The 22,547-nt window shown below is 48.6% G+C and overlaps 1 protein-coding gene across 1 annotated transcript; it reads left to right on the top strand.

Moving 5' to 3' along the window:
* Nucleotides 1–3,297: 3,297 nt before the first annotated feature.
* On the top strand, nt 3,298–18,635 carry LOC149345753 (tetraspanin-33-like). Its single transcript, XM_089585284.1, has 6 exons — nt 3,298–3,516; nt 4,892–5,149; nt 9,920–10,003; nt 13,492–13,716; nt 16,306–16,580; nt 18,402–18,635. Exons 1-6 carry the CDS (start codon nt 3,385–3,387, stop codon nt 18,589–18,591), a joined length of 1,164 nt encoding a protein of 387 aa, XP_089441410.1. The 5' UTR covers nt 3,298–3,384; the 3' UTR covers nt 18,592–18,635.
* The last annotated feature ends 3,912 nt before the right edge of the window (nt 18,636–22,547 follow it).

Consider the following 22,547-nt stretch of genomic DNA (forward strand, 5'->3'; position numbering starts at 1 on the left):
TGGAGGTGAGAACAGGGATTGTTCTTACCATACAGAGATTTAGAATTTGAGGGCTGGCGTAATATCTTTAATATACCACTGAGAAGAAAAACGTGCAGCCTGGTTACTTTGACAAAGACTGTACCTAGGCTGCTTGGTCTCTTATAGTTCATAAATCGCAGTTTACATTCTGAGTAGTGTATTCTTGATTAGAACCTGGTAGTATAAATTGACACAGGTCATCTTCAAGTGGTCCTCAGTGTTCAAGAGCTCGAATCACACGCACTCCCCCAACGGAGTGCCTCATGAGGGCACTCTCTTAAAATGGCCCGCGCAGTGAATAACAAGGTGCATCGTACCGCTATCCATACACTAAGGACCTAACCGCGTTAAGTTCCTTACCACCTCAATTTGGCGTAGTTTGAATAGCTCACAGAGATAATTCATTACACAGTGGAACTCTGTAAGCGTTGATTTCTTGAGGTGGATCGGGTACAACATCTATTGCAAGATAGGGAGGACTGAGTAGAGATTTCTCACGCAGAGTAAGCACCATCGTAAGCACGGTTTAATGCTTACCCGGCACCAGTTTCTCTGCCTGGAATACAAGAAAGCACGTGTGCGATCAACGACAATGCGAGCGCTGTGGTGAAATGTCCATCAATAAATTCTGTTTTAAGGGTCTCTAGTCATCGGCTATTAATTAGGCGAAGCACACTGTCGCAAATGAGAAGTGCAAGAAAGGTAACTTTATCTTTATAAGCTTGCTATTTCCATCATTTCTCTGGTGGAAGATGTACACTACTGCCCAATCCTATTTTTTTTTTTACAGGAAGTGTGCAATATTGTGCTTCTGTTCCTTTCTCTTTTTCATTGGCTTCACGTTTTAGTTATGTCATACGAGCGTACGAGATAACTACTCTCCACTTTTCTAACTGTCCTATAACTACTTCTCTCATTTAAGTGCATCGTATCCTTCCAGAGGCATATTTTACGCGGGCTTCTGCAGACACTTGACGCTGGTCAATTACTTCTGGCATCTAGGCTGGACAGACGGACCACACAAATCGAAGGCGAATGGTTAAGCTTTATGACGTAAACGTGACCTTACGTGTGACGTAAACCTGACACAGTTGGGGCGTTAGTAATAGACGGGGAGATAATTGTTCCAGAAATACTTACCGGAGACCACGCTCATCTCCGACATTCCTGAAGAGAGAGCGCGATACGATTAGGATCCAGACATTGTTTGCGGCTCAGTACAAGCGCGGCTTTCTGAAGAGGTGTCATTATCCCTAGCATACCCTAACAAGGCCCTGCCATTCGAGTATGGGCTAATGTGCAAGTGAGAGCTCAACCAGTAAGAGAGGTTAAACGTTCAGCCTTCGCCAACAAGCTGGAGTGGAAAAAATTGGCGCCCCATTTGCGGACGGAGCGTACTCGCGTCATGACCTAAGCTGTGTACAGCGCACTGAACGAGAGTTACTGAGCTCTTTCGAGCCGGCTAGCGCACGCGGTTAGGTCAAAAATTTCGAGTTTTTTTCACGGTATGAAACACAGGAAGCGCGGGCAGATTATCTTTTGCGAAGTTCTGTAAGAAAAACAGGCTAGTTCAGCGCCCTCATGGCTGCCGGTTGTCGCCGCAAAAGCCCACTTGTGGCTTCGGCGCTTCCGTTTTTTTGTATGTTGAGATTATACTGAATAAAGATAATTATTATTATTATTTTTATTGCTCAAGGGTCATCATTATCTGCAATGCTCCTTCAGCACAGCCGCTTCCAAGAGAACAGATATCTAAACCTGCGAATGAGATCTCGTGTCCGGGAGAACAAGAAGACGAAGTTCGATTTTTAGCTCGTGAGCCAGCCCCTGCCGTTGCACATTCGAACCCCAGCACTCGAGCTGTCCGGTTGCTGTCTCGCCTGATCCTGCTAGGACTACCCGTCGGTCTTCTCTCTACCCAGGCGCACCCTTACTTGACCGAGGACCACCCGTCCATCCTTGCCCTTCCAGTTCTGCCAAGCCTTGGACCATCGACTGGACAGCCGCCTGTGCCAACACCACCCCGTCTCGACGTCTACCAGGTAACGGTCTCAGAGAAGGCTTAGCAGCGACAGCTTTAGCGCGTATGAGGTCCTGGTCGCGGATGCCGCTCCCGCACATCGGCGGAAGTTAACACCTGTAACCAATAAACCGATAGAACAGAGCCTGGTGTGCGTGGAGAAGGCGAAAACTTTTTTCGAGTCCAGTACTAGGCCCCCGTGAAGTGGACAGTTTGATCCCTCAAGATCAGTTGGTCAACCACCCATTCTCGCAAGCAGAGGCCGTCGATCGCATCCTCAACACATCCTGCTCTCCCTGCTAGGACGCCCTGGTAGCCGCAGACCGGATCAACCGGCCAAGACTGGTCAACCGGGCGGGACGCGAAAGCAGAGACCAGAGGCCTCCTTTAATCTTAAGCGCCCTTATGGGGAGGAAATTCCACACCTCATTTTCCACTAAGTTAACTTTATTCCCTCTCCTACTGCAAGTGGATCAGTTGCTCACACAAGAACACAGATACCCAGGAGTCTTAACACTAATCACTGGTAAACGTTCCTATGTTATTGTTCTGAAAATAATGGCGCGTGCCCTCTGCGGGGGATTGGCCAAGACACAGGTGGCGACTGAGAGGTGCTCCAAGCGTTAAAAATAAACAAATCAAATTAAAAAGGTAATAATAAAAATAACAACAATATTAATAATAACAATAACTAAGTAAATAAAAGGAATTCCGATTTGTTGATTGAAATAAACTAAGCAAACACTGTCAGATCGGTGACTGAAAGAGGGAACGGGGCCAAAGTTGCCACAGTTACCAGGGCTGTAGCTTGAAGAAGCAGGTTTTCTGAAGGATCATCACCATCACCATCAGATTGACTGCGCCCACTGCAGGGCACAAGCCCCTCCCTGTCTGTCCAATTTTCCCTGTCCTTTGCCAGTTGTGGCCACCATATCCCCGCAAACTCCTTTATCTCATCCGGCCACCTATCTTTCTGACGCCTTCGGCTACGCTTGCCTTCTCTTGGAATCTACTCCGTTACCCTTAAGGACCAGCGGTTACCTTGCCTTTGCATAACATGCCCTTCACAAGCCCATTTCTTTCTCTTGATTTCGACCATAGGATGTCATTAACCGGCGTTTGTTTTCTCACCCACTGCGCCCGTTTCCGATCTCTTAACTTTACAGCTAGCATTACCAGTGTCGCCAGCACACTCATAAGCTGTGGACTGTAGCATTATCATCACCATTTACAGGCTCGCGCTGAGATTCCGAGCGGCGGCAGCTTCAAGAAGACACGCGGCGCGAGCTTCTGGGACACAGCCCTGATCTTCTCCGCAGAATTAGCGAGGGTGGGACGGCGCCATGCAGGAGATCCCGACGCCCAAGCCCGACGAGTCGACGCTCATCATCGACGTGAACCCGCTGCACAGAGTCCCGCTCGTGTTCCTCAACCTGCTCATGTTTGCCGTGAACTGCATGGTCGTCTTCGTATGCGTGAGTGAACACACATATGCCTCTGCGTCGCGAAGCCACCGCCGTGGTGGCCGAGTGGCTTGAGCACCCACTTCGCATGCGAGAGTTGCGGAGTTCCGAAAGGTCACGATCAGAGCGGATTAACCACAATGTAATGACAAGCGGTCGACTTCATTTTCGAGTGGCATGCGACTATAGCAGTTTATTAGGCTTCCGATTTTCAAGGGATCCGGTGGGGAAGGGAAAAATAAGGAGAATGCCGGCTGCGGAGTGGGAACTCAACAGTGTCTGCCTTGAGTGATCCTGTAGCCCAGAAGGGCATTGAGGTCAGTCCCTTCAGTGTAGACTGGCAGCATGCATCTATCGCGTGAATCCCGAAGCCGTGCTAAAAGGAAAACGACGACAAATTGAAATCTGCTTAGCTGCATGATAGTTTACCGCCTTCTAGGAAAGAGCTAAATGGAGAAGTATGGGAGGAGTTTTGCTCTCCAGTGGGTGTAGTTAGGCTGATGATGATGACAATGAATGAAAAAGGCGCTACTTTTACTAGAAACGGTGGTTATAGGAGCTAGAATAGGTCATGAAAGAAAATACGTGGGTCGCGGCGACACCTGCATTTTAAAACAATACCGTTAAGGGTCCCGTTCAGGTGAAAACCTGCTGTCGTCGGTGTCGGTGAGATGGGATCAGGCAAAAATCCGCACAGTAATCTCTAGCGGTGCTCTTGTGACGTCATCGTATTTTGCACACCCGAATTTCAACAAATTGCCTCCGTGGCAGGTGGCTGTTAAATTACCGACTTGTCGCCAGAGGTTGCTTGGGAAGAACAATCTGGGTCTCACAAGCCCAGGTGGCTGTGTTTGATACAACGACCTGCCGAGGCAGGAGCGCATCGCTTAACCGCTGCACCAATGGGCCAGAGGTGGTATGAGGAGTCCCAGCCATACACCAATGTAGATAATGACCAATTCCGCATACAAGGGTATTAACCCATTAACGCTACCGCGTCGTACCCTTTATACAGAGCCTAAGTGTCCCCTCCAAATTTTAACACATTATCCACTGTACGTCAAGACAGTTTGTACAGTGGGAATCCCTGAGGTTAAGCTACGCTGTTGTATTAATTTCCAAACGGTGATCACGGAGTCTTTTTCAGTCTTGCCACCGCGAGTTTCAATCTAATGCTGGGGGAGTTTTCCACCCCCTTTTTCTCAGCGATACATGCGTCTTTGGTGTCGCACAAACACCACAATATGCAGAAAGACCAACAAAAAGCCTATATATAGAGAACGGAATTTCATAAAGTCGTTCTTAGTGTGCTTTTAAGCTATAAAACGGCCGACTACGGACGTGCGCATCGTCGCACGGAATCGATCACACGTTCCCTGTGTCACAGGTTGTCTCCATCGTGGATCGTCGAGACGAGATCTCCTTCAGGAATCACTCCCTGCTCGTCAGCTTCATGGTGAACATCGAGGTGACGGTGCTGTTCGTGTCGGGCGTGCTCCTCTTCATCAGCTTCATGGGCTTCATGGGGGCCCTGCGCGAGAACGTGTACTTCCTCACCTGGTATATCCGCGGCATCCGCTTGCTGGTGATCTTCAACGGGCTCTTCATCCTCGGCGCCTTCCTCATCAACTTCTCCGGCAGCAGTGTAAGCGTGGCTTAGTGCATCTTCGGGATGTCGTAGCGGCTGCACTTCTGTTCAGAAAAAAAAATTAAAAGGGTTTTTTGAGGGTAGGAATTGACGCAGTAACTCACATATCTCTGTGGACACTGGGACCACGCCGTAAGGGAAAGAATAAAGCAGGGAATGAGAGGAAAAAGGAAGAGGTGCAATTGTGGAGGTTTCCGGAATAATTTCGACCACCTGGGGATCTTCAACGTGCACTTACGTTTCGCAGCGCTCCTTTTTTTGGTTTTTGAGGAAACGAAACGAAGCAGTATCTGTCTCACACATATCGGTGGACACCTGAGCCGCGCCGCAAGGGAAGGAAGGAAGGTGGGAGTGGAAGAAGAAAAAGGTGCCGTTGTCGTCGTCTCGGAATAATTTCGACCACTAAGGAATCTTTAACGTTCACTGACATCGCACAGCACACGGGCGCCTTTTGCGTTTCGAACGCGGCCGCCGCGGTCGGGTTCCCACCCAGGTACTCCGGCTCGATAGACGATCGTCTTAACCACTGAGCCACCGCGGCGAGTCAGCGCACGGGAGCCTTTTGCGTTTCGCGCGCAGTCAGGCATAATCTGGCTCTTAGTGAAGCGAAAGGAGTAAGAATCAATCCGACTGATTTTTGCTCTGTCTTTGTACGACCTTCCTACCTTCTCTCGTCACTAAACTTAAGCCTACTATTCTGCGGTGGACAACCGCACCGCTTCGAGGAGATAGCTGGTAGTGCTTGCCGGCTCGGGAGTGTTCTCGAGGTACCTTGAAACCGCGGGATATGAAGTCGACTACACGTCTGAGCAGTTGGGGAGAGCTGGATAGGAGAACGTTTACTTGCCCGAAATTGTTTGTGGATGGGGTCGGTGGAGTCCTTATTTGAGGATCAAACTCGTCTTGTTGCCTTCCATTACAAAAATGTTTTCGTCTATAAACTGTCTCTCTACTTCTGCCTATAAAGTTCATACTCTATAGACAAATTCTAGAGAACCGTCTTTGGGCAATACAAATGCAATAGACAGTCTAGAGACAGTCTATAGATTCACGGCCATACACTGGTAGTAAACCGTTGTTTATAGACAGTCATAGACTATGAATAGTCAAAAATAGCTATAGAAAGGCAGTAGAGTCTATAAGAAGCCTATAGACTTTCTATCGACCATTTTTATAAGGGTTCTCTGCCCGTGTCACACTCTTGTGCTTCACAGCTCCGGGAGTCCCATTGAGAGCGCCTGCGATAACCCCTGTTTCACTCGAAATGTCGCGAGCACTTATCGGAGATACGCCAATGTCCGCCCGACTAAGGCTCTCCACGCGAGACTCAGGTGGCATGTGGATGGCATCAATGGCACGTATAAGTGTAAGAAAACGTTCTGCTCTTTTCGATATCTAACGAGACAATTTAAGGAACTGCTGTCCAAAACACCGCCAGACGCATTTCCCTCGACCTGGCCCTAGAACTGATAGCGGTACCTGTACTGTTCGTCGTCTTGTTGGAAACGTCTCGCAGACTACGGATGAGACATTGCCACTGGTCAGAAGAACAGGGCTACGTTTCAGGCGGACTGGCGGGAAAGTCACGCCATCCAGGAGCAATGATGTCTTTGAGTGCTCTGCTTGCCAAGTACAACGTTGACTTTTGAAGGCCTTAATAATGCAGGTGTCACTGCAAAGGGCCCTTACATTGAGAGTTGACTGTCCTAACAGGGGCACATGCCTCATTGCAACTGCTGAAGGTGGCGTCATGCCATCCCGAAGATGGGACGTCCTTGAATGTTGAGCTCCCACAATATGGCAGCAACTACGCAGAACGCACCTTGCTGTTGATGTAAACTCAGTTTATTGTGCCGGTGTTCTTGGCGTTGGTTGGGGCTGAGGCACTGCGCAGCAGTATCACACTAGGCTTTGCTGTGGCGGCACTGATTTTGATTGAGAGTCCGACCTAATGTCCCTACCCGCCCTATTGAAAAATCCGGTATCGCGGCAAACCGGATGTTACCGGAACATATCGGTTTCATACCGGTCCGGTATCACTCTCATACCGGCGAGACCCGTCCGGTTTGATCGCTATATCGGTTCATACCGGTCCGGTATTGATCCCAAACCGGACAGACCGCTCCGGTACGGAGCTCATACCGGACAGTCCATTCCCGGTTCGAAGCTCAAACCGGACAGACCAGTCCGGTACGGAACTCAAACCGGACAGACTAGTCCGGTACGGAGCTCAAACCGGACATACCAGCCTGTATTCAGAGCGATATGTGCTGCGGTTTTGGTGCTTGGTCTGCAGATTGACTGTTGTACGCCAGCAGATATTTTTAAGGGGAAGAAGGGGGGGGGGGGGGGGTAAGCGTGCGCATAAGTGCGATAATCAACACATACACGGTTTTGTTGAAAGGGTTAGGAAAAGAAAAGGGCTAAGCGTGGCAAAACATGCAGTTTGTGTATGAAAGGCGGGGGCTGCATGAAGGTGAATGGAGCGCAACCGCCATATTGGCTTCCCGTGCAGCACCCTGACAAAGCCAGGGCTGCTGTGTGCGGGCAAACGGCTAGTATACATCCGCCAGCAGTCTTCGTAAGTCCTGCGCAGATTACTCTGGGTTTCACAGTGCAGAACTTCACGACTGGCTGATAAACATGGCGAGCCTCCGGTGACTGCGCCAGAGGCTCCAAAAGGTTTGTTACTGTCGCGCGCATTGCAGCAGCTTTCTTAATCTTCGCTAGCGGCAGTCTGTAGCGACGCATCGGTGAAGAAATAAAATTCTTGGTTTTCGTGCAGGAATTCTTTGCACTTCTTCTTCATCAAGTGATAGTCCATTGATAACGCAACTTGTCCAAGCGCCATCGCGAGCGGCCCCACCCTTCACTCCATCAGGAAGACATACTAATCACAAATCGCCCAGAACATTTCTATCGACGAAGAAAAGGTTAATTCAACGGAGCCGGCAGCTTGGGTGTTCCCTTAAGGGCGACGCTTCGTGCTAGCTAAAAGATACAGCGCTCGAGAGAACAAAATAAAAAAAAACACCTGTAGAAACCTTACACGAGTAACCCGTCTCTTCTCAATTTTTTTTAAAGCTTTTTTTTTCTCTCATCACTGCCTTCTCTGCTTTTCCTGGGTATGAGAATTCTCAAGGCCTGCGCGCTTTCCTTTCCCCCCGCTCTGACGTCAGCCACTTTGACCGCTGACCCCTCCGCATTCCTCCGACACTGAGACGTCTCCTTTCTTCCCTCAACCAGTTCTGCACCCTTCCGTAGTCGTGTAGCCGGACATGTCAGCGTGCTCTGCTGCGTTTTATTGCTGTTGCGTTCGTGAGTGCTGGCTAGGAAATTGCTTGTCATCGTGATACCTAAATCTTTGCGTGTCGTGACCTGCTGTTGAAGCAATGGGTCGCTGCTGCGTGCCCAACTGTAGAGGAAACTATGACAACGGACCAAAAGTGCTTGTGTTTTCGTTCCCAAAAGACTCACGTAGGATTACGTGGGAGCGTGCTGTTCGCCGCGACGACGTCGACATACGGACTGTGAGAGATTCTAAGGTACTGTACGTTGTGTCTGCGCATCGAAGCAATCGTTGAAGTCTAATAATTTATCACGGTGCTCAAATATGGACAAGGTGCGGTTCTAAAATTCATGGGACGCGATGTTTGCCCTAGACTGCTGGTATCTGTAAATATATATTTTTCTCTTATGTACCAGGCAGTGTTCTTGTGTGGTTGAAAGATACAAATTTTCAAGTTCAGGGCGGGCGTTCATGTCATGGTTAAATAAATATGCCTATGAATATCATCGAATTTTGCAGAGAGCATACATACACTAACGAGATATATTCTTGCATCTTGATTCAACGTTTCGACTATATTTAGTGTGCGTAGTGTTTTGGCTAAAGAATGCTCAGCATATTTAGGTAATTGAAGCGATTCTATGCATTTGCGCAATGAATAAAGTAATAATGGCCGTAAGTTGCATGTCACAATTCTCAATGCATTATGTTGTGTGTCAGTGCCCAATTAAATGATAAGCTGGAGGCATTATGTACTACCAATCATATTTACTTTTCAGCAGGTGCTTTTGACTACTTCATTGGCCAGCACCCTGTAGAGACCCCAGCGCCGGTAGATCGTCGCAAAGAGTTAAATTATTACCTCACTGAGCTGGTTCAAGACATGCGAAACAAATAAACAACTTTTGGAGTTTTTGATGAATTATAATACTCACCAAGCTACCAATACTCGGTAAAAGCTGGGAGCAAATAACACAATTGTACATAGACTGCAATACGAGTCGCTGATAATCGCAGCTTACCAGTTTCTGAGGGTCTGTATATTGCAGCATTTGGCATGTACCACCTATGGCCCCAGTTTTTGGGCAGATTTAGTCCAAGTGGGATATATTTGAAGCATTTGATTCCTGCCTTTTTCCTGTGATACAGGGCGCCCTCCTGTATAATACGGGCCTAGCCTGTAGAATACAGGACTGTCCTGTATGCCGGTATGAATTTTAAACCGGAACCGCATACTGGGTTATTGTACAGGATTTGCGATACCGGATTACCTGAGTATCCTGTACAAAACAGGAGAGTCCTGTATTATACAGGACTGTCCTGTTTTGTACAGGATATTCCGGTAATCCGGTATCGCAAATCCTGTACAATAACCCGGTATGCGGTTCCGGTTTAAAATTCATACCGGATTTTTCAGTAGGACGCGTTCCTGCTTCCCCTCCACCCCTGTTTCACGGGCTGCCCTGGGGTCTTCGCAGAGTGTGAGCAGCGTGTTCACCATCGACCTGATCGTGAGCTACCGTGACAACCCTGACTACGCACGTCTCGTCGATTATGCCCAGGTGAATTTCCTCATGCGGCTCTCATCGATGTTCTTCCTCTGCTTTTACTTGTTGGCGTCTAGTCCGAGACAGTTTACTGATAAGTTTAACGGTTCCTCGGGTTTGTTTTCATCACTTAAGTTTTTGTTTCGCTTGCTGCACTTTTCTTTTTCCTGCCAGTTTCAATGTCCTTCAATCCGCACTGACCCTGTGCCGTAGTCCGGTATCATGTCATTGCCATCATGTCAAAGTTAATGCCCAACGACTCGGGTAACGTACTGACCTTCGATGTTTCCTTAATTCTTTGACAATTTTTACCGTGGGGCGTGCTGTCCTGTGTACAGGGTGTTTGACCTCAGACTTCATACAATATTTAAAGATAGGCTTTTTGAGTTATATGAACTCTTTTTTTCGGCATAGCATTGTCAGTGGTGTAGCACATCAAAATGCAGCTAAGACTTGCTAACTAGTACGCTGGTTAATAGCCAGCTTTGTAACTATACCTGTTAGGTACCTTAATTACGGAAAGGCGTGTAGCCCACCATCTTAAGTAATATAACAATTTTAGAATTTCGAAAACGCGCTTACCCTCGGCGCTGTGGCCCAACAAATTTTCGCTACATCGCGCGTATATACATGGCAAGGTGTGTTCCTGGGCGAGTTGGTTGGGATTCATCTTGAGAAAAAACAGCGCTTGCAGACAAAGGAGGACCAGAACAAGAAGGACACACAACTGCGCAGTTGTGTGTCCTTCTTGTTCTGGTCCTTTGTCTGCAAGCGCTGTTTTTTCTCAAGAGGTATATACATGCCCTCTCAAGAAGCCTCCAAGCAAGTCAACCCCTCCAGTGTACGTAACTCGCAGAAAGGGCTGAATTTTGTTGGGCCACAGCGGCGAGGGCATCAAGGTTTTGCGAAATTCCAAAAACTGATATGTTGATTACTCAAGGTGGGCTAGATCGCACCCAATAATTAAGGAGCCTAACAGAATAGTTGAAACTTAACTATTCAATATTACTTAACCAACCTGCTAGATAGCAAATCTTAGCGGTATTCTGATGCACTACACCAGGGACAATGCTTTGGTGCAAAAAGCGCCGACATAAAAAACCTATCTTTAAAAATTGTGCAAAGTCTTAGGTGAATCACCATGCAATATAGTTGATAGTTGGCCCTTGAGGCCGCGTTACCTCTCGTACTCGTGTTTTTTTACTGGCCCTTCATTCTTCTCGTAACATGTGTCACCAACTTGTCCAAACCTTTGGGTGGCGGTGGTGAAAACATTTATTAGGAAGGGACAGGAGGTATGTTTCAATCAGCCCTTAAGGAACCGATCCCTGCAAGCACTAGGTGGAGGCCCCTAGTCTGAGAACCCAGTGGCGTTGGCCGCAGCCCGGGCGCGCCTGTCTGAGGCTTGTTGGCCCTGTAAGTCGTGGCAGCCGAGCAGGGTCACCTCCTAGCCTCCCGCGTTGAGTTGGGGAAGGGGGCAATAGCTGGTTTGGAGGGGTAGGTCTACAGCATGTGATAGGTGTCCGAAGACACCGCTTTAGAGTGCGGGCAGCTGCCTTTAAAGGAGCGGTGAAAATGTTTTAGTGCTGCCAGGCACAGCAATGTATTGGTGAGAAGGCGGAGAAGGACCCGCTCATCCGCCTTCTTGGGGCCTTTACATGGGCGAGAGTAAAGGCGATGACTATCTTGATAGTAGGTTGTCACATCTTTGAAGGTACAGACCGGATTAAAATCGGGTTCCTGATCAGGTGAGGAGGAGAAAGCAGCCCGCTGAGAGATCCCCAACCTCTGAGGAGCAGGGCCCATATAAGGTAACGGTGTGCGGGGTCCGTATCGCTTATGCAATTTTGGTAGATTCCATAGGCTAGGAAGGTAGTGCAACCTTGTCCGACGTTCCGACAAGCCCCTCGTGAGTTGGTGATTATCTATTTTGATGGCTTGGTTTGGTTTATGGGGTTTAACGTCCCAAAGCGACAAGGCTATGAGAGACGCCGTAGTGGAGGGCTCCGGAAATTTTGACCACCTGGGGTTCTTTAAGTGCACTGACATCGCACAGTACACGGGCCTCTAGAATTTCTCCTCCAAAGAAATTCTAGCCGCCGCGGCCGGGATCGAACCCGCGTCTTTTGGGTCAGCAGCCGAGCACCATAACCGCTGAGCCACCGCGGCGGCGATTATCTATTTTGAATCGGAATGTGAGGCCGCCAGAGCAATCGCGGCCTGCTTGTGTTGCACTGCGGGCTCTGAAGGTGAGGCCGTTAACTGTGTTGCTCTAGTGAACTACCCCGACCGTGTACCATCCACCGTGGTGAGGGCCGGAGAAGTTCACGTAGTATACACCTGTTCTGTTGCAATTATGTCGGTCTAGGGCTTCTGCTCGTGCCAGGCGCAGACCATTATGGTCTTCGTGTGACATGTTGGCTGGAAGAGGCCGCACGTGGAGGGCACGTCTCCATAGTTCTGGGATGCGAAACCTGTCTTCCATTGGAGGGGTCTGTTGGATATGAAGTCGAGCAAGAAGGCGGCGACCCGACTCCGTTTGCTATAAGCGCGTGTACTGTTTTTTAAGGTCCGCCTCCCGGAGCTCCCGGAAAGTATTTACCACCCCAAGGGCCATAAGCTGGCTGTTTGAAGTAGTGATGGGGAGGTCAAGGACACGCTTAATAATTTTGCGAAGGATGGCCTCAAGGGCTCCCTCCTCTCGTTTCCGTAGGTGGAGATAAGGAGTGGAATGGAGAATTCGACTCGATCAGAAGGCATGCGCCAGCCGCAAGGCATCCTTAATTCGCAACCGCCCCCCCCCCCCCCTCCGTTTGTTGGAAACCTTTGCTTTTCTTATCATATCATTACAGACGAAATTAAATTTTTTTCCATTGTCCCTTTAATGCATGAGTAGACTTCTTTTCTGACCCAAAGTGGTTAAATAGGCTTTTTTTTTTGTCCTAGATTTTCACTCAGCCTCCGCGACTTCGCCATCGCCAATACCGAGGGCCAATTTGTGGACACCTGTCAATGCTGATCTCACCGACCGCAGCCACTCAACTATTGGAAATCTGCATTAGAAAAAGACAATCGGAAAGTGGGTTTTAAGGAAAGGAAAGATGCAGTACCTATCTCACATCTCGATGGACACCTGAACCATGCAGTAAGAACGTATGCCGTAAGAACCTGGGGATCTTTAATGTGCACTGACATCACACCCCAAACAGGCGCCTTTTTGCAACACGGTGACCATTAGGCTGAAGAAAGGAAACAGTGCAGTCAAGTTCGGCAGTTTGACGTGATTAGGTGGACTGTGCCCCGCGGCGGTCTTAAAATATCTATTGACTGCGAACGCAATTAGTGTGGTGATATTCGTGGGGATGACGGCGACGAGTCTGGTGGTTGCGGCGAGGATGATGATTGTTGTTGTTTGGTTGTTGAAGTTGGCGGCGGTCAGTATTATAACTTGGATGGTGGTACAGGATGATACCGATGGTGATGTTGATGTACGTGCGGTGCAGGCTTCCTTCAAGTGTTGCGGCGTGACGAAAGAGCGCTACCGCGACTGGGACTACAACATCTACTTCAACTGCTCCAAGGACAACCCGAGTACGGAGCGGTGCTCGGTTCCGGCCTCGTGCTGCAAGGCGCAGGAAGGGGAAGACCTCGATTTTGAGACGAGGCTCAAGCACCGCTTCTGCGGTCGTGGCGTCCTCAATATCAGCCAGCAGGAGGCCTGGAAGAAGGTACGCCCTGTCACCACCAAGCAATACCGCGAGATATCTCGGAGACGCAATGATACTCAATAAGAAATAAGAAAAGCGCAATAAAAAAGCCAGACGCAATAATAAAGTCCGGAATTCTAAGACAAGAATGGAGAAAGCAGGCCTAACAGAACCACTTATTTCTCGAAACTAATGGTTAGTCAGGAGACGTCTGCTCCAGTTGGACCTACGGATCGCGACACCGCAAAATTCACTCAGTCATACCAATTGGTATAGCTGTCTTCATCTTGAACGGCGAAGCATAACATCAAGGCTTCCTAATTTTAAGGGATACGGGTACGAAGACATTTCGAGAGAGAATACTAATCCGCCACCTCGCGTGGCGTTCTATACAAGAAATATTTCTTTTCGTAGAATTTGAGGGATGAAATTTGGCGAAATAATTTTTACTCTTTCATATAAATTTAGGAATTGAAATTTGATAGCTTTTTCAAAGTGACTGAGGTTTCAAGATGGTGGAGGGAAAAAGAGCCTCCAAACGGCAATTTGCCTTTGCGTGTAACCTCAAAAGGTGAGGCCAGCAGAGGCGTTTTGTTTTTCGTCTTCTATGCACTTAATACAAGGACAGTGATACATCAATGAACCAAAATAACAGCTATATTTTTAAAAGCAGGATGGCAGATTGAGCAGTGGAGATTGTGGTAAACCACTACTGCTCCTAAGAAAGTCTCCATTGCTCCTAATACAGTCTTAAGAGTAATGAAAAGGGGGAAAGCAGCTGGTTAGGATCAGGTAACAGCAGATTTCTTGAATGACGAAGGGGAGACTGTGTTATAAAAACTAGCAAGCCTGCATACGCAATGCCTTGTGACCTCGAGGGTACCAGGAGCTTGGAAGAACGGTAAAATCATCTTAATTCTTAAGGCGACTTCAAGGACTTGAACAATTACAGACCAACGAGCTTACGGTCCTTTCCTTACGAGGTATTTACTAAGGTAATCCCTAATAGAGTCAGGCCAACCTTAGACTTCAATCAACCAAATCATAAAGTAGGCTTTGGTAAAGGATACTCGACAATAGACCACATTCACGCTATTAATCAGGTGATAGAGAAATGCGCAGTATATAACCAACCGCTATATATAACCTTCATTGATTACGAGAAAGCATTTCACTCAGTTGAAACAAAAGCTGTCATGCAGGCACCGCGGAATCATGGTGTAGAAGAGTGTTAATATTGGAAGATATCTATAACGATTGCACAGCTACGATAGTCCTCCATAAAGTCAGCAATAAAATTCTAATAAGAAAGGATGTCAGGCAGGGAGACACGATCTCGCCAATGTTATTCGCCGCCTGTTTAGAGGAGGCATTTCGAGGCCTAAATTGAGAACAGTGGAAGATAATAGTTAATGAAAGATACCTAAGTAATCTGCGATTCGGTGAAGACACTGCTTTGATAGGTCATTCAGGACATGAACTGCAAAGAATGATCAGTGAGTTAAACAGGCAGAGCAGAAAAGTTGGGCTAAAAGTTAACGTGCAGAAAACCAAAGTAATGTTCAACAGTCTAGCAAGAAAACAGTATTTCGCAATTGGTAGTGATGTGCTGGAATTAGTAAGAGAATATGTCTGCTTACTGCAGGTAGGAACTGCTGATCCGGATAATGAGTGTGAAATAACTAGAATAATAAGAATGGGGTTGAGCGCATATGGCAGTTTCTCTCGGATAATGAATGGCACATTACCAATATGCCTCAAGAGAACAGTATACAACAGGTGTATCTTGCCGGTACTCACCTAAGGGGCATAAACATGGAGGCTAACAAAGAGGGTTAAGCTTAAGGACAACGCTGCCGGCTATGGAAACAAAAATGATGGGTGTAACGATAAGAGATCGGAAGAGGGCGGAGTGGGTGAGCGAACAAAGGCTGGGTAATGACATCCTAGTCGAAATCAAGAGGAAGAAATGGGCTTGGGCAGGGCACGTAATTTGAACGCAAGATAACCGCTGGTCCTTGAAGGTAACGAAGTGGATTCCAAGAGAAGGCAATCGCAGCAGAGGCAATGGGCGAGGCCTTTGCCCTGCAGTGGGCATAGTCTGGCTGATGATGATGATGACTGCTACTACAAACAGAGCAGAAGCAGTACCACACTACCACTACAAATAGAGTAAAAACAATGCGGCACTACCGCTACAAGTCGATTAAAGCAATACCACACTACCGCTACAAATAGAGCAAAAGCTCTATCGCACTACCACTAAACAACGATACCGCACTACCCACACAAGTAGAGCAAAACAACTACTACACTACCACTACAAATAGAGCAAAGAAAAAGCACTACCACACTTCCACTACAAATATCGCAAAAGTGATGCCACTCTACCACTACAAATTGAGCAAAAGCAATACCGCCCTACCACAACAAATAAAGCAAAAGCACTACTGCACTACTACCACAAGTTGAGGAAAACCACTAACGTACTACCACTAAAAACAGAGCAAAAGCGACCCCCCACTACCAATACCAGTATAGAGTGAGTGTATTAACTTACTCTTTAAATGATGGCAGCTTGCCCCCCTTTCTTTTCGTCGACTGGCGCAGATCTATACCCGTAACTGCGTGGACTCCATGGTCTCCTACCTGGGCTCCAACACTATTGCCATGACCGTCGTGGGCATAGTGCTTAGCGTGGCGCTGAATGTGCTGAGCAAGATGGCCACCAGGGTGCACGACGAGGTGATCTCGTTGACGCGGCTCTACGACCGCTACTACCGGCGCATGGCGAGCGGCTGCCGGCCGTCGCTAGCGCGCCGAGAGGCGCTGTATGAGGTGGCCGCCGCTAGAAGCCGCCTCGTCACCAGGGAGGCCAAGCCGGGGTGAGTACGAGGGGAAAAGGTCTCGGGACGCCCCAGTCGTTCTCATATGTATGTGAAGACAAGGATAGAAGTGAAGGAGCGAAGTAGGGCGGATTCTACCCTTTCATCATAATGACCTGAAGCGAGATTGGCTATTGCATATCCCTTTTGTCACCGGCCGCAGCGGTAGCTCACTTCTTATGGCGCTGGACTCCTCACCAGAAAGACGTAGGTTCGATCCCGCCCGCCGCGATGGCATTTCGATGGAGGTGAAATGCTAGAAGCCCGTGTGCTGCGTGATGCCAGTGCACGTTAAGCAACCCCAGGTGGTCGAAATTATACGGATCCCTCTGCTATGGCGTACCTCACAGTCCGAGTCACTTTCGAACATTGATCACCATAAACCCTTTGATCACCAATACTTTAAACCCGTGGTGTGTCAGCTTCAGTCACCCCTTGCCCCGGAAAATTTCCTTATCTCCCTTTCTCACACTTTTTCTTTCTTTGTACTAAATTTTCTCTTTGGAACCAGCTCGTCTAGGATCACCGATCAGGGGTAATTTTTTCTCTACGTTACATCTCTTAGTTTGGTGTTGTGGTCGGTACATTTGTGCTTGGCTCTTCTCAAAGGCAGGTGTGCACAAGTGAATACCAGAAAAGTACTCACTTGGTAGAACAGCGCGGATATTACTCATTCGCAGCTATCATCAGCAGGTGCATTACCTAGGCTACGACTACGTCCCCTGTGGGTTCAGGGGCTTTCCAATCTACCCTGCACTGTCTCAGGTGGTCGTCAGCTGCGGCAGTGCTACCCCATCGGGTTTCCTAATATCATCTCCTTATTTGACTCCCCGCCTTTCCCCGATAAGTTTCGTCTCTTTTGAACCTGTTCTGCTACCCTAAGAGATCACCATTTATCTCTTCACCGAATAGCATTTTCACTTTAGCTCTTCCCACCGGCACCACTCCCCACTCTGGACCGCTCCCCACTCTAAGGGTAACACCTTCAGCTGGAATGAAAAATGTTGAGTAGAGTAAGTAGAGTAAGTAAGTAAGTAGATGTCGGGTAGAGTAAGCATGAAATGCAGGCCGATGCAGTAGCGTACGCGGACACGACGAGACGCAGGCCTGACAAGAATGTATACGCAGCGCGTTCGAAACTGTCTAAAGGGCGTAGAGGCGAAAGCGTTTTCCGCACCACATTGCCTATGTGACACTGGTGATGTCACCACTGGATTACGTCCCACATAATTGATGACGAAGTAATGACGCATTATTAATTAGTGACTAATTACTGATTAAAGACTAAATACTAATTAGCTGCTAATTAATGACGCTTAAGCTTAGTAGAACGCGACAGCGTGCTGTAGCGCTGCCAGGCAGTCCACGGAACGCCACCACCCGTTCGGCGCGATGCCTTGCCCTTTGAACGCGACGCTTTAGAGGAAAGAAAATTACGCAGTAATTCTGTCATCTCGGTGAACACCCAACCGCACCGTACGGGAAGGGAGGAACGCCACCACCCGTTCGGCGCGAAGCTACCGGCGCTTGTATGCCGGTCCTGTAGGAGGGCTTAGAGAGTCTGGTTAAATCTCGTACGGTGCCCGGATGCTCGCGTTTCAGCTCCCTGATGTGTGGAATTCAGTGCCCGGATGAGGGGAATTCAGTGCCCGGATGGTGGCTCTCGGTCTCGGTGTGACGTCACCATACTGCCGACAACGGGTGCTAAAAGCATTTCATGCTTAGAATCTCGTTCGTTGAAAGATTGTGTCGTTTGTGCAGGTCTAGAAGCGCACCGATTTGTCCCGCTAATGCTATTTGTCCTCCGCCGACGCTGCACAGGGCCGAGTACCCGGCTAACAGGCAGTCTCCGGAGGCCACGTGGAGGCCGTCGCCCGAATACGACCACATGGTGGGGCGGCCATCCATTGACGCCGGGCCTCCGCCGGACAAAAGTCCCTCAGTCACCACCGCAGCTGCCCCCAACGCCGGGGATCAACAGAAGCCGGCTCCTGGGCCAACTGCTCCGTAGCCTGGCTATAACCTGGCCCTTGCTCAGCTAACCCTAGCGAAGCATTCTGGGCATTGCTGGCACCATCCAGCATTTCTAAAGGAAGCATAGTTTCCGAAGCCAATAAAGAGGCTGAGAGAATGAATGCGAGAAAAATGATCGCGCAGAAAATAAAAAATCTTCCCTGAAGGAGCACAGCTCGAAACATGTCCGAGTATTGTACAAAAGAAAAGTAAAAGAAAACGAGTTAGTGACCACGAGCCGAAGCAAACATTTGCCAGCATAACCGGGTGCTTTTAAACCGAAATCGCGGTTTAGACCGATCTCTCAACACATTTTTCACCTGCCTTTTATGCGAAGCATATTGCTAGAGCTACCGCTCACGCCGTCGCCGTGGGACCCCCACGTGACACCGTGATGTCACACCACGTGACACCATGACATCACACCAAGTGACACCGTGACGTCGCACCACGTGACACCGTGACGTCACACCACGCGACACCGTGACGTCACACCACGTGGCACCGTGACGTCACGCCACGTGGCACAGTGACGTCACACCACTTGACACCGTGACGTCACACTACATGACATCGGATGGGAGAGCCGGCCTCCACCTCGCGCCGTCACCGCGGGACCCCTAGCCGTCACACCACGTGACACCGTGACGTCACACCACGTGACATCGGATGAGAGAGCCGGCCTCCACCTCGCGCCGTCGAACTAAATAAAAGGGAAGTTTATTCAACAGTGCAAACAAACAAAACATTGGAAACACACTCATGACTGAGGGCAAAACAAATGTATGCAAAGTGGGTGGCCACCCAGAAACACCATGACCTTATTTTAACACACCGTGCATATCACAAGTCGAACTGTGTTTCAACCAGTGCGGACAGTGGTGTATCGACTCTGGTGCAAGAGTTAAACTGTGCTTCAATCAGTGTGGACGGTAGTGAGTGTAGTAGTATGTCGACTCGTTTGGAGCGTCGGAATGCCTATAGACGACAAAGGCGCACCATGGAATCCTCCGAAGAACGAGAGCACCGGCTGGAAGAGCGTTTTTTTTGTAATACAACCACTTGAATGTCCTTGTGTCTCATACTATAAAAAGAAGTTTATTGACTTCCAAACGATCAGGACAAAAATCTCGGCCTCTCCCGTAACCGAGAGTACAGTAAGCATGAAATGTTTACGGGCCTAATGTCATCTCGGAGGACACCCGAACCGCACCGTACAGGAAGGGAGGAACGCCACCACCCGTTCAGCGCGATGCCTCGCTATTTGAACCCAAGGTTTCTTGAGGAAAGGAAATGGCCCAGTAATTCTCTGCCATCTCGGTGGACACCCGAACCGCACCGTAAAGGAAGGGAGGAACGCCACCACCCGTTCGGCGCGATTCCTTGCCCTTTGAACGCAGCGCTTCTCCCCCGGGCCCCTGTGCGCCTGCGCGGCTTTGCTTCGATGCGCGAAGCCCCTAAGAGATCACGTATGACAACGAAGTGTATCGTGTCATTTATGTGCTTTTATGCGAAGCATATTGCTAGAGCTACCACTCACGCCGTCGCCGTGGGACCCCCACGTGACACCGTGACGTCACACCACGTGACATCGGATGAGAGAGCCGGCCTCCACCTCGCACCGTCGCCGTGGGACCCCTAGCCGTCACACCCGCGCATTCCCGCGCATTTCGAACGCTCGCTCCACCGGGCAGGCAGACGCGGCTTCCGTAGCAATCCAGGCGCTCACTCAACGCGCGTCTCGGGGTTAGTCGGCGTTCCGCTGTAGCCATGCCGTTGTCTTCCCCCACGACGAAGGCTTCTAGTGGTTGTATTAAAATGACCAAGTATTCAACCAAAGAAAGCCATGTATTACCAAGCCTAGCCACTAATATGCTTCGCATTCCCCAGGCTTAGCCAAGCTGAGCCTCAGCAATTTTTTTCTTTTTTCCAGAGAATTATTTGCTCACAAAACAATTAGTTCTTTGCGGATGTGCGTTACGTTTTAGGCTGAATTCTGAAATCTTTCGAATAAAAATTTGCTGCTAAAAATCTTGCACACCAGTCGGAAGTTGAAACCGGAAATTGCGGCACTGCACCTTTGCGCACTTGCCGAACGCAGGATAGTGAGTCGGCGAATGTCAGGTGCAAACCGGCCGCTGTCACAAGAAGTCGATGTTGGCAACCTCTGGAACGTGTCGTTACATTATGTCTTGCCAAAATTTAAACGCTGGCTTATAAGCACGGAATATTTTGCGAAAGCGTGTTCTTTTTTCCAATGTGCCACTATCGCCACGTACCTGCATGCTCGATTAAGGTGTTCACACACCCAGGGAGCCAGTTATGCGCCTTTGCTTTCCTCCAAATAATCTGAGTCTGCAATGACGTCAACACCAATGCCAATGCTCTTCCCTCCTTGCGCTTATGCATACCCAATGATTCTGACAAGTGGTGACCGCAGCTCGCATCTTTTTTTTTCACATCTCTGGTGCACCGAGGTTCAGGAAGACAGTCTTGTAGTCTGTAAAGTACTTCGCAGGGGTGCACATATCTGCAATACGCGCCGAAGAACGCCGGCGGGCAATTGCTCAAGTGCCGCGTTTCTGAAACAATGTTGTCAATGCCAACGCGTTCTGAAGAATTGAAAATTGAAAATTTGTTTTTGAGGAAACGAAATGGCGCAGTAATTGTCAGCTTGTGAAGCTTGAGTCAACAGGTCGTGGTGGATGCTGCACACAGTGATGTCATCAGCGTACAATAAAAACAATTTCAGGCACATAATGTAAGCGCCAAGCAAAGGGGATAAATAATATTAAGCAGTGTTGGTCATAATACTGATCCCTGCGGTACGCCACGAAGAGGAACAAATTATCCGACGGCCTCAACACTGAGGCGTATGGCAAGTGTCGGCCTTCAAGAAAGAATTTTATGAAATTGCGCACTCTAACGAGTAAATGCAGCATGCCAAGGGATTCCAGAATAACAGGATGACTGATGTTATACGCCCCTTCAACATCAATGGCGAATACGGCACGTACGATCCAGAAATAAGGTCCTCATCAATTTTAGAAATAAACAAAATTGTTCATTCTCGTAGAAATTCACCTCATTGGAAACAAGAAACTTTCCTCTATTTTTCTACATAATCGCCATCTTTTTCTACGCACTTTTATAGACAGTGCTCTAATTTTTATATCTCGATGTCGTAGAACTCCACCGCCAACCTATTTTGGAAGCGTTTCACCTCTTCTTTGACTTCATTGCCGCTACTGAAGCGTTGGCAACTCAAATGTTCCTTTAACAACAATGATAATCACCAGGCGCGAGGTCTGGACTGTTCGGCGTGGGGGGCATGGCTGTCCACCCAAAGTATGTCAAATGTTCTTGGGTCTGACGTTAGACGTTCGTTCGGGCAGTGTCGTGAAGCAGCGTTGCACCGGCTGCCAGTCGTCCACGGCACGGTTCTGGATAGCTCTCTTAAGTTTTCTTAGTGTTGCACAATAACTGTCTGAGTGGACTGTTGTCCCACGTTCTATGAAATCGATCAGCAGTATCCCCTTACGATCCCCAAAAAACACTGGCCAAGACTTTGTCAGCAGAAGGAGTTTGTTTTAACTTCTTTGCGACTGGTGACCGTCGGTGACGGCACTGTCTGGATTTTTGTTTCGTTTCGTGAGTGCAATTAAAGATCCACGTTTCTTCTCCCGTAAGAATGGAGTCCAACAATCCCTCCTTAACTTCTTCACACTTATGAAGAAACTGGAGAACACAGTCAAGGCGTTTCTCCTTGTGGTCTGATGTCAATAGCTCCTGTACCCATCGAGCAGAGCACTTGTGCTACCCCAACTTTTTAGTCAAAGCAGTTTTCCTTAAACGCAAGAACTCCCAGGAATCAGAGCAACAGGTTCACGGACGGTGATCCTCCTGTTTTGAAGCACTTCGCATTGGAGCAACTCGACAACCGTCTCCGAAACT

The sequence above is a fragment of the Amblyomma mixtum genome, chromosome 4, assembly GCF_055824585.1.
Source record: "Amblyomma mixtum isolate Tamu chromosome 4, ASM5582458v1, whole genome shotgun sequence".
Classification (NCBI taxonomy): Eukaryota; Metazoa; Arthropoda; class Arachnida; order Ixodida; family Ixodidae; genus Amblyomma; species Amblyomma mixtum.

What these genes read in the sequence shown, in the direction of transcription:
- LOC149345753 (XM_089585284.1), top strand. Translation starts at nt 3,385, where the DNA reads ATGCAGGAGATCCCGACGCCCAAGCCCGACGAGTCGACGCTCATCATC. An exon ending in GCATGGTCGTCTTCGTATGC is followed by an intron (nt 3,517 to 4,891) that starts GTGAGTGAACAC and finishes CCTGTGTCACAG; the next exon opens with GTTGTCTCCATCGTGGATCG. An exon ending in GTCTCGTCGATTATGCCCAG is followed by an intron (nt 10,004 to 13,491) that starts GTGAATTTCCTC and finishes CGTGCGGTGCAG; the next exon opens with GCTTCCTTCAAGTGTTGCGG.